Raw genomic sequence first — 12612 nt, forward strand, 5'->3', positions numbered from 1 at the left:
TAAAATCATTCATTAACCTCTAGCTATGTATTCTACGAAATTTTTTTAATGATCATTATATTTCACAATAAAACATTTTTTGTTCTTAAAATTTTTTTAAAAAGCATAACGTGAAGGAAAAAGTAATTAAAGAGGAATGGGGGGAGGCGGGATGCTTTCCGAGGGCTCAGAGGAAGAAGAGGCCGTCTCTGGCTCTGAGGTTAGCCTTGGTGGGTAAATGTTCATTGGCCAATAAAGCCCTTCCAGGCTCTGAACCTGGGCACTTTACCCCGGCCTGGAAGCCCAAGGGCCAAGGTGAAGCAGGGAGGCATGATCTTGGCTAACTAAGGGGCCTCGCTCTCAGGAAGGCCATGGCCAGGCCCATTCCCAGCACTGGACACCCTGCCCCTCACCTGCCCTTGTCCTCACATGCTTGATGCAGACTCAGACGGCCAATCACCAGCATCTGCTGAGCGCCCACTGTGTGCCAGCTCCAACACAGGCGCCTCTCACAGCATCCCCCTCAGTCCTCACAGCCTCCAAGGCCTGGACTGACAAGGCTCAGCCGTAGAGATGCAGGTGCAGCCAGGATTCCAAGTGCAGCTTGTCTGCCTCTAGGCTCCTCCCTGCCAGGGCCTCATCTGGGACAGCAGGGGCCACCTGGCCTCCCCAGGAGTGGGCTGGAGAGGGGAGGGGAAGAAGGGGTGGGATCTCATTCCCTTGCTCTGCTGCTGTTCTCTCACCTCAGGTCTGATTCAGGGAGCCACACTGGGCGCAGGCCAGCCTTGCCCAGCAGGCTGCTTCCTCCTACCCTCTCTGTTTAGGGCAAGTCAGCCCTGATGGCTCCGCCCAGCTGCTGAGAGGGGCTGCGACTCTGGCTGTGAGCATGGTCTGAGCTGCGGAAGCTCTCCCCTGGCAGCTATAACTAGCTTCCACCTCACACCGGGCTCTCTGAATCACAGGTCAGAGGCAGCTGGACTAAGTGCACCAGGGAGCAGGCCCCTGCGGACCGTGGCCCTCCTGCCCCCAGCACAGTACCCGGCCATCCTGTGGCCAGAACTTCCCCTGAACAAACCCAAGCGCCTCCCTTGGTCATTAATAACCTCCTCTGCATTAATGAATTGTGAACACACCAGGCTGGCCATTAAGACAGCGCAGGAAATTTCTTTGTGTTGCTCAGGCTTTTTCTCTGGACACCCATTATTGTCATGCAAACCCTCCCTGCATGGGGTAGGGTCCTGCTGCCTTTTGATTTGAGAGTTTCCGTGGCATACCGGATAATGAAACACACTAACTGCATGCCTGGCCAGGATGGGTCATCTCTGACCATCCCAGAGTATAAAGCACATCGCAGCCTGTGAAGCCCCAGGGAAGGAAGGGGTGCCTGACAGGGAATCCTACCAGGGGCAGGAAAGAAAACCCCATCACCGCCAAAAATTGGAACAATGAGGGTTATAAGGAAAAGGTGAACGTCAGCTGCAATAAAGTTCAGAGAAATGGGAGAAGCAGACATTTCATTGGATCCTTTAAAGGTGAGTGGGACCCAGTGACTTGGAAATGAGAACGGAGGAACCTGGTTAACGTAAATGATAGTGTTTACTGAGCACCTTCCAGGTGCCACACACTGTCCCAAGGGTCTCAGATCCTCTAACTCATGTCTCCTCGTTCAATCCTGTGAATCCAGTGCTATGATGGTCAGATCTCCATTTTATAGAAGAGGAAGCAGACGTACAGAGTTTCAATACTTTACTGAAGACCTACATGGCTGGCTGGAGAACGAAGAATGAGGATTCACAGGCAGGCCACCCAGAGCCCTTGCTTGAAGCCACTGGGCTAGTTGGCTGCTTGATAATTAAAGGATAATTAAAGGAGGAAAAGCCCACAAGTATTTGGTTTTCAATTACCTGGCTCTGTCCCCAGAGGGCAGATTCCTGGCCTGAGGTAGCCAGCTGCCCAACTTCCCGATAGGGGCAGCCTAATGCCCATCTGGGCACCTGCCCGGCAGAGCCCAGAGGCCAATCTGCCATACCTCCACATGTGGACGCTCTGCTTGACCAGCCACCTCAGAAAGTCCATGGCCTCCTGCCCATCAAGGGTGCCACCCCCACCTCCTACCCTGCTCTGCTGCCTAAGCAACCCTGCTGACCTTTCCAGACACATCCCTCCATGCACACGCCACCCCACCTGCCCCAACACTGAGACTGCTGAATGAGCAGCCTCTGGGCTACATCCCAGACTCCTGACCAAGCTAGCGGACCTGGCAGCAGAACACAACCCCCAGCACAGGGTGACAGTGCTTTGGCTGAGGGCAACAGCCTGGAAGGTCTTTGCCCTCTCCCCTTCCCACACCCACACCCAGCCTGAGGCAGAGCTGCCAAGCTGAGCTGTGGTGCAGGCTGTAGCAGTTCTAAGTTGGGTGGATTGTCCAAATAAATGGTATTCCACCTTATCTTGTTTTCTTCAGCTCTCCCACTGCTTCCAAACCCCAGGCCCCTGTTCACAACAGGCATCTTCTAGCAATCAAAATTAGTCTCTCTAATTTCCTAAGAAAACCATAACCTGGAGTTCCTTGCTGCTGACTTCTCGGTCTGTGTGCCAAAGCTCAGCAAAGCGGACTGCCCCCTTTCACATTGTCTGGGCCACTTGCCCCCATGATCCAAAGATTGAAAAGGCAGCATCTAGATTCACTGGCAAGTTCTGGGTTGCAGTTGTGGAGCTTCCAGGGCCCAGCCTGCCCATCCCACACAAGCAGCTCTGTGCTCTGGAGACCAGTGGTATGGGGCCCCCGGAGCTGGCATCAGTGCCCATGACCCAGTGCCCTTTTGCTCTCCCCAGTGCCACCTACTCAGGAGCTGATAACCAGCATTATAAGAGCATTCTTATTTTCAGAGCACATTCAAAGCCAAAGAATTTCCAAACAAGTGAATATTCATAAAACTATGTTAAAGGACCTAAAGACTTCAAGGGTCACTATTTAAAGGAAGTCAGCAAACTGTAACTCACGACCCCCAAGCTACCCACAAACACTCCTGGAGGCTCTCACAGTATTTCCCAGGCAAAGACTTCACATTTGTCACAACAATGCATAGAAACAAAAAACCAGGACCCCAACTTTAGTCCTTCAACTTGTAATTATACATAATGCTCCCCAGGCATTGAGTGTGGGACCACTAGCGGGGGTGCTCCATATGCCCCCTGGGAAAATTGATCCTGCCCTGGGAATGGGGGCTGTGCATTGTCCTCACACTCTCCAGGTGCTGGGGGAGCACAGCAGCCCGGCGTGGGCCCTCAGGTCCTGGGCTGGAGACGCAGGTTTGCAGTCTCTGGGGAGCAGCACCTGGAGTGAGGTCTAGGATGAGACCAGAACCTTGGCAGCCCACCCAGGATACTTGCTGTCCCACCCAGGATACTTGCTGTCTTCCGTCCAGGGCCATGTGGTCCCGCCAGGACCGCAAAGCCTGAGGAAGGAGAGACAAGCACTGGTTTGGATCCAGGAGCTGAAAATCACTTTGATTTCTTTCTTTTGGGTCATTTGCAAGTTGCTGCAGGCCTGGAGGAGTGAATGGGAATCTCTAACCTGGAAGGGGCTACGGCATCCAGCTCACACTGGTCCTGGTCTCCAGTAGTCCTGGGTGAGTCTCACTGCTGTGGACAAGCAGGCTGGGGTCCAAGGCCCCTACCAGTGGTGCTCATCCAGAGGAATTATTGAATAAACGGTGTTGGGGGAAAGGGCACCTTAGGATCCTGTGGAAAGCAGGCTAGACCACAAAGGGGAGACCTTGCTGGATGAGTGATGTGTAAGCAAGTGACTTCCCTTCCCTGAGCCTCAGTTTCTCATTTGTAAAAAGAAGGATGGGCTTAGAAGCCCAAAAGGATGCCTTCTAGCACCATCTGAATGAGCTCCTCCCAGCTAGCTGAGGCAGTCTGCTAGGTGGCCAGCGGACCCTGGGAAATAGAGCTCAGGCCCGAGAGAAAGAAAGCTTGGTTCAGCCACAAGCCTGCCAGCATCTGGCTGCCCAGACACCTCTGAAGGTGTAGTTAATGTGAAGGAGGGTGGTTACAGCCCAAAGGTGCCTGGCACTGAGACAGAGCCTGGATAATTGGGGGTGTTTCTCTCTTGGGCCCAAATTGAGCTATGTACTTAATTTCTATAGGTTGGGGAGGCCTGGGAGAGTAAGATGTGAGCTGCAAGAGTCAGAAAGCCGTCCTGGCCTCAAACCACTTAACAGTGTTCCGTAAAACCACCAAGCATCGGACCCACGGGTGTTTAGAACCGGACTTGCAGGTACACACTTCTCACCCCAGATCCGAGGCAGAGGCCAGGTTCCCAAGCACAACCAGGGACTGCCAGGCTCACCGGGACTGGCACGGGGCTGTGCTGACGAGTGAGCTCAGAGGCAGCCCCAGAGACTTCCAGCTCGGAGTACCTCCCTTCCAGATGTGCCAGCAGAGGAGGTCAGGAAGTTTTAGGATGCAGAGATACCCCAACCAATACCAGCCATTATCTCAGAGCAACTCCAGCTCAAGTTCCTAGCTGTGGAACTAGGGAGCCGTTCCAGTATAATCCTCATTGTGCTGTGAGAAGGAAATGGGACTGCAACACAAGACCACCTGGCAGAGCACCGAAGAAGTTTTCAATAATTGCTCATTTCCTGTCCTTTTCCAAAGTGATATACCTTACCACAGACTAAAAAGCCAGCTGTTCAGAGGGGCCAGCTGGGAATGGGCCGTGGTGCTGAGGGGTCAGGATGGCCACAGGAGGGCTGGGGGAAAGGCCTGAGGTGGAGTACGCAGGGAGAACACACAGCAGAGATGGGAGTGGGCAGAAGGAAAGCCTCTCACAAAATAGCAGGCCTCGGGCTGGTCTGATCAAGGGTGTGCCAGTTTGGCCCCGAAGTCTTGGAGGCAACATTTAAAAGATGCGAATATTTCTAATAAAAAGCCAGATTTCCAGTGCCTCATGAAAATTCAACGGTTCTGGCAGTGGTGCGCACACATTCCCACTTGGTCACAGTCAGCTGGCTTGAGCAACAGTTGACCCTTGAGTGGTAAACGCCCCCCCAATGCACCTCATCCCACCTCTGCCCAGCCGAGATCTGAGGGTACCCCTTAGCATGTCCGCGCATAACTGTTGCTGACACTACAGCAATGTGCCATTTCCCTGCGCCTCCCTCAAAAGTGAGAAAATGACAAATAGACCAAGAGGGCTGTGTGTTTCAAGAAAAGTGAGTAAGAGCTCATCTGTTTGGGGGAACTGAAGACACTGTCTCCTCATGCTCCCTTCACTCACCACCTTCCTGGCTCTGGAAACGTCCACCTGTGTCACCTGCCCCAGCACGCCTCATCCCCCTGACTGTAGCCAAGGACTTCTCATGGGTTTTTGAGCACACTGTGATCTGTCACCTCCGCAGGTTCCTACACACCCCACCCCCAAGGCAAGGGCAACATCAAAGGAAAGTGTGTTTCCAGGGAGGCAGGCGGGCACAAGACAGGCGGGGGGGGGGGGGGGGGGGGGGGGGGGGGGGGGGGGGGCAGTCAGCGCCAGCCAGGAAGGCTTAGGGAATTAGGGAAGGGCCCAGGGAGTAGGAATGACAGAAGAGAGGAAGGCTGACAGATGTGCCAGCCCCTCCCCCAAGCCCCTGCCTCTGTCCTGGGTCAGGTGTGGGAGACACAAGCCTCTGCCTTGTTTCCCTCTCACCACTGCCCTTGGCCTCTCAGCCAGACACTGTCCTGCTCGCTATACCCCCACCCCGGCAGTGTGCCCTCTCTGCCCTCCTTCAGCCACCCCAGGTGACCACCAGGGCTTCCACTTAACTCGCCAGACACCCACACACACAGGCCGCCACAGCAAAGAGATGCAGGAGTCGCCTCAAATTCCTGAGGCTGGAGTGGGGCAAGCGAAGGGCCTGTATAGAAGTTATGGTTCCTCTCAGGCTCTGAGCTGCCCCTACTGAGGCACAGGGCTGCTGCCCCATCCAGAGCCTCTGCTTGGCTCATCACCAAGCCCCTTCCAGTCGGCTGACCTCCTCTCTGTAGCACTATCAGCCTATTGTGTCCTGTGGATGTGCCCCAAGACTGCTCTGTGGGGGTTCCTACGTGGCCCCCAGAACACCAAGGCCCTGCAGCTAGAGGACGGCTTGGAGAGTGTGGCAAGTGCTAAGCCTCATCAACCTGTGCCAGTCATCTGTACACAGGGATTTACCCAGCTAGCTGGACCACCCAAAAGTGGCTCCGGACTTTGGGGATCCACCTCCTACAGTGGAAAGTCCAAATACAAGAACACATCATTGGGGGCCTTCAAGCTCTGGCCCCGCCAGGCACCTCCATCTATCCCTGGACACTGCCATGAGCACCCAACACCCCGTTGTCCAGACAAGCTGATTCTCCTCCCCGCTCCCGGCACTCTTTGCATGTGGTGTTCCTTATACCTGGTATGTCTTCGTCTCCCTTCAGGAGACTCCCCAGGGAGGCCCGATCATGCCCTCTTTCATCCCCCCCAGACTAACAAGAACAAGCAGGGAACACCTGGGGGTGGGGGGGACGGCTCTCCCACCATTTATTATCAGGAAAAAGCCCACAGCTGCACCTGTAACCCCACCCTTGACAGGCAAGGCCCCAGGGAAATAGTAGCACTGGCTTCCCCAGACCCTCTCTGGGGCCCAGTCCCACTCCTGGGGAGCACAGCGCCTGACCCATCACAAGAGGAGTAGGTTTGGGGCCACAAATTGAGAGACACTGGATGGGCCCATTCATCCAGTGGAGGTGCCTCAGAAATCCCCAATGGACAGCCCACAAGAGTTCCTCTCTCTGGGCCTGACAAAACGTCCCTACTAGTTACTATCCTTCAGACAATAACAGCCACTGAGAAGAGAGCAAATCTTAGAAAACCACATATCCTAACATTCCGACCTCTGATGTCAGGAGCTCCAGGGTAGGCAGGTGGGCAAGCAGCACAGATGGAGAGGGGCCTCATAAGCTTCATAAGCAAGGACGATTGCCCCTCACAGGCTTCACCCACAGGCTGCAGGTTAGCTCCTAAAACTGTTACCAATGGCAGGGAGCAATCTATGAATGGCAGGGAGCAGTCACTTTGAAATGACCACCTCTAGGACAAGCCCCCGTCAGGTGCAGTGATGCTTATGACAGTTCCCTAAGGTCTCAGGACATGTGGAAATCAAAAAAGATGGTATGTGTGGAAACAGATGCTGTTTGTGATCCTGGCTGTGACTGACAGAAGGCAAAAAGGAGTGACAACAGCCCAAGGTGCAAGGATGGGCCCAACCAAGAAAGCAGGATGGTCAGACAATCTCCAGGATCCCCTTGGAGACGGCACCCTGCCAGCAAAGCCCCAGCCAGTAGAACCAAACTCACCTTTCAGGGAAGCAACGTGTGACAGGGCCTGGGCGTATGTGGCTGTATTCAGGAGGGTCCCCGGCAAGCAGGAGGGGAAGAAAGGTCCTGTGGGAGCCACAGTTCGCCCCAGGCTGGCAGAGAAAGAAAATCACATGAGTTCCCAACCCTGTGGCCTGCCATCCCTTTAGGCGAGGGATCCAGCCAGCCTCACCTCTGCTGAGCCTCCAGGGCCTCCTTCTTGCTCCGAGCCTGGTCTCCAGGGGATGGGGAATTGACATTCCTCACAGGTGGTGGTGTCACCTCTGCCATGGGCTCCTTGGCTCCTGGCTCCTGGTCAGAGGCCCCTCTCTCTGTTTTTCTCCATTTGGCCCTTCGGTTCTGGAACCAAACCTGAGTCCCCCGTGGAAAAACACACCCAACAGAAGCAGAAAATAATGCATGAGGAGGGAACCAGAACCCAAGCCCAAATGCCTGGACCCCGCGCCCAGCACTCACAGCTTGTGTCCCTTGCAGCAGGCTGCAGAGACGCAGCCCTACCTCGCCACAAGATCAGACAAAGCAACGCTCTCTAAACTGTACCTGCAGACCCTCAGACAGGTCAGACGATCCATGTACAATGCATGACAGGCATTTTTTAAAATGAGTATTAAATCGTAGAAGTATCCAAATGCATAGTAAAGGTAAAAGTGTTGTTTTGTGGAAATTCTCAGTGTATGTGAATATATTTATTTCATGTGAAATGTATTTTCTAAGGGCAGGTGGGGGGTGAGGTTTTATCATCAAGCAATTTATAAAATACTGCCTGGAGTCTCCTCATCAAAATACTCCTTCACTCTTCCAGCAGGCTTGGCCTGAGTACCTGAGTGTGTCTGGCCTCATACCTGTGATTTAACCTTGAAATTATCTCTTACACATCATGACAAGTTCATGACCAACAGCCCAGTGTACCCATTAGAAACACTGACTCTGGAGTCAGTCCTGGTTTAGAATTCTGGACCTTGGTGGACCTGGTTTAGAGCCCACTGCAACCCTAGGAGGTAGACAGTCCCACTATCTCCACTTTACAGATGAGAAAACTAAGCACAGAGAGGTCAATTAACCTACCGAACGTCATTTGGATACTAAGTGGCAGATCCACAATTTGAAAGCCAGTGGCTTGGCTGGGGCCATGATCCAAACTGTTTGGGGGTAATAATAGTGGCCACCCCCAGCATTGTTAGGGAGATTAACACAGAGATGCATGAAAAACACTGAGTATTGGTCCTGGCAACAAAAATCCATCACTTGGTAAACATTAGCTAGCCTTATCATCTCTGTCATCCTCAGGTTAGGGGACCGCTTATGATTTACCTGTGCTAAGTGCCTTCTTAGAGACTGATGGAGAATTCTTTAGGCCTTGGAAACCGAGACTGCATTTGTAGAAAGACAGCCTCAGAGAAGCCGGGCAGCCTGGGCCCAAGGTGTTCCCAGAGGTCAGTGAAATCCTGCTGCTCTTTACTCCATCCAGCAAAACCTCTCCTCCTGCCCCCCATCCAAGGAGATAATTTCTGGCTTAAAAAGCAATTCTTGACTCCATCTCCCTCCTATTCCTGGGACATCCTTCCTCTCCCCCTCCTGCCAGCAGACTGGCCGAGAAGAGCGCCAGGGTTCACAGGCTGAGCGCTCTGCCAGCCCATCCCACCTCCGAATTTTCATTCTCCTTTATCTGGGTTTCTTTCTCTCTTTTTTAATCTAGTTGGCTTTTAATTGCACATATCAGCAACCATTGAATAATGATTTTATCTCTAGTCTAAATTTAGGGCAGTTAAATGCAAAGCAAAATGCAGACACTTTCTTGCGTCTTAATTGAATGAAGGTCACAGCTATAACAACATTTAATTGAGCTATTTTTCATTATCATATTTTAATGACTTTGCACTGACAGTTCGCCTGCTTCTGAGGAAGGAGCGTGATGGAGTCGTTTATTTCCCTATTTAGTTATTGTTTGACAACATCAGCTTCGATTAAGACCCTGCTTTATAGAACATTAATCATATTTGAATGAGCAAGCAGTGTAAATGTAAACACAGCTCCCTTCCCGCCACCAAAGCCCATGTCCCCACACAGGAGGCTCACTAAACAAATGCTTCACAGCCATTGTCTGTTTGCATAATAGCCAACAACAGCCTCAACAACAATTCCCAGCTTTAATTGTCACCACCCCTATCTCACCCTTGCACCTTTCAGGGAGAAGTTATGATCTTCCACTTCTGAATGCTCAATAATTGTGTCATTTATCTCAATTTGCAGTTCAGTCTTTAGGCAGCTATTGGCAAGCTGGCATTAAAAAAAGAAAGGAAAGACGGCATCCTGGCCAAAGGAGATTTTCATTTCCAAATAATAATCAGTTTAATTTGCCCGCATATGACCAATGATTCATGTTCAGATTTAATAATCAGGATCACATAATCTGATTATAGGGGAAATAATTTGTTTACAACCCCCAATTTACTGCTCAGAATTCCATTATCTCTCTTCAGCCATTGGTTTTTAAGAGATACTAACATGACCCAGGGGAACCGAAAGCAAACTATTATATTTCCTACAATTAGATCTTTGTATAGTCTTAACCCCAAGCCCCTACATAAAAAAGACCAGAAACAGCATGGAGGAAACCCCATAAATAAAATGAATATATAATTGTGCTCAGAGACTAGCTCTCCGGAGAGGGAGAGGCGGCGCTGGGAATCTGCTCCTCCCGTGTTCCGGCACATCTGCCGGGCTCCGCCAGTTTGTGCACTTAAACGCAACCACCGTGTAGCTTCTAAAAAGAAAATCCTACCTAGAGACAGTCACCGCAGGCGGTACTCATCTCCGAGGCAGCCCTTTGCTGCTGCGTTTAAAGATTTTTAAATTGCACATGTTCTTCGGATCCACTTCGCTAAAAGAGTCCGCGTGCCGGGGAAAAGTTGGACATGATGCAATTTCTGGAAAGCGGATCCTACCCTGTTCCCATCTGAAAACACAGTTCTCTGCAATTGACTGGCCTTACCCCAGAGTGCTCAGAGCTGCTTGGAGAATAGCATCTCAGCTCTTTTTTTTTTTCTCCAAAGCAAGGAAATGGATATGCATTGATGTAATTTAGTACCTTAGAGACGCGGACAAATTAGTGTAGAACATTATCACTAGTTAATTATGAATGACCGATTAATCAACCTAATCTAATATTCCACATTATGTTGATGTTATTAAAGTGCATCATGAAAATGACAGATAGTCTTCATTTGCTTTCTTTGGCCAAATGTGCACTCTGCAGTCATGATGTCAAAAAAAAAAAAAAAAGTTTGCCAGTTTTAATATTAGGGAATTAAATAATTGAACAGAAGGCTCACCTGCACTCTGGCTTCCGTGAGGTTGATTTTCATGGCCAGCTCTTCTCGGGTGAAGACATCGGGGTAGTGAGTCTGGGCAAAAACTGCCTCGAGAGCTTCCAGCTGGGAAAAGGAAGAAATATTTACTGGTGAGGGGTTGTGGCTGGGTAAAAGGAAGCAGAGGCATATTTCAGATTTGCTATGAGTGGCAAGGAAGTCAGTTCACAGATCAAATAGGGGAAGAAGAGGGAGAAAAGAGCTTTTTGCAAAAATCTCACAGAATCAAAATTTCAACCACCGAGGACCTGGGAGCTAAGACTTGCTAACAACTTCAGTGCTCCCCTGAGAAGTAGGAATAAGAAAAGAGGTACAAATATTTACATGAATTTACATATAAATATATGCATAGGAATCAAAATCTAAGGTAGCCTTATAAATTAGAGCAATCCACAGAGCATTCACCATAGGATGTAAGAGGAAAGAAACAACTTGCAGAGGCCCTCACCGGTGTCAGTCCCACAGAAACTGCCTCAGGGTGTTTGGTCCCCTTCCTGACTGCTCCAGTTTGCTCCTAAAGTTGAACAGATCTAAGGGAAGGGGCCCAGGTCCAGGAAACACGGTATCAGGGTTCCAACTGTAGCCCTTCCATTTATGGGCAGCAATACCTTCTACAAATCCCTCAGCTTCTTGGGCCCATCTTTTCATCTACCTTCCGGGGATAAGAACATCCTACCTGCCTCCCTCAAAGGGTTATTTTGGAAGTTCAAATGGCATCGCTGATGTGGAAATGTTCCCCAGACTATCAATAAGCCTTAGGCAAATGAGAGCAGTCATTACTGCCTCTTTACTTACCATCAGGGATCATAAGGTCAAAGTCTTATGCCCTCTCCCCAAACAGATTCCTTGACACATAAGTTGTTCAAGAAAACAGAAAGCTCCAGTTAACATAATCAGTTGGACTTATTTTAAAAGACAAAGAAGAGTAGCTAAAACTTTGATTTTTTTGAAAGCAGGAAGCAGCTAACTCTCAGAAGGGGAACGCCCTCATTACCTGCTGAAGAGTGAATGTTGTCCGGTTCCGGCGCTGTTTTCTGCGCAGAAACCCATCGTCAAAATCTCCTGTTGAGTGGTTGCCAAAGGGTGCAGTGCCTGCTGGGAGCAAACAGGACCAGCCTAGGCTGAGGGCCCCCGGTCCTCACACCATCCCAGGCTATACACGCTTATTCTCTTTTTCAGAGGCACCAATCCATCTCTCTAGACAGAGCCCCGTCTGTCCCAAAGTATCTTCCTCCACTCCTCTTATTAAACCCCTCTTTTCTGCTCTCTGGTGCTCTCTCTCTCCCAGTAACCTATTTAGGCCCAGCTATGCCTATTTCATAGGGCAGGTGGCAACCTTACTCCCCAAGATAGCCAAGTTTGCTTCTTGTGAAGGGTCACTGGCGTAAGGTGGCGCCTTCATCTGCCCTCCAGCTCCCAGCTGCACCTTTGTCCAATGTGCCTTTACCTTATTCCCTACCTCAGACCCTTTAATAGAAGCTGCCATGTCTTCCTTTTGCTCACCTGTTAGTCCACTCGCCTGTGTTTCTGTAAACAACAAGAGTTAAGGGCTGGGGGTTTTGGGAGGAAACAAAACACCAGGAGCTTTTCTCAGCACTTTTCTCCTAGAATTCAGGACAAGAGGAGTGAAGAAATTTATAAATGAATATTAATTACCATTGGTCACAACTCATCAGCACCATAGTGGATCTGTTATATAGATGTCAATTAACAAGACATCTGCACCAATAGCCGCCGTCCTGAATTCCTGGTAGACTTGCACAGGGCCACTCTCAAAGGGCACCGCACCCTCTGGCCAGGCTCATAAAGGACCCACTGCTCCTGCTTCCCAAAAGAAAGGCGTCCTTTCCACTGTCCTCCAGCAACCTCCAAA

General features: G+C 50.7%; 1 protein-coding gene across 2 annotated transcripts in view; it reads right to left on the bottom strand.

Moving 5' to 3' along the window:
- The window catches only part of DRGX (dorsal root ganglia homeobox), a 32069-nt gene that overhangs the window by 15373 nt on the left and 4084 nt on the right, over positions 1-12612 (bottom strand). For both annotated transcript variants that reach the window (XM_074337260.2, XM_019730163.3), the window contains exons 3-6: positions 11734-11831; positions 10704-10805; positions 7544-7722; positions 7351-7463 (exon numbers count right to left, since the gene is read on the bottom strand). In XM_074337260.2, the coding sequence (XP_074193361.1) occupies positions 7351-7463; positions 7544-7722; positions 10704-10805; positions 11734-11831 (492 nt within the window). The remainder of the gene's footprint in view (positions 1-7350; positions 7464-7543; positions 7723-10703; positions 10806-11733; positions 11832-12612) is intronic.

This window comes from Rhinolophus sinicus, chromosome 15, assembly GCF_057876585.1.
Source record: "Rhinolophus sinicus isolate RSI-liver-muscle chromosome 15, RSI-T2T, whole genome shotgun sequence".
Taxonomy (NCBI): Eukaryota; Metazoa; Chordata; class Mammalia; order Chiroptera; family Rhinolophidae; genus Rhinolophus; species Rhinolophus sinicus.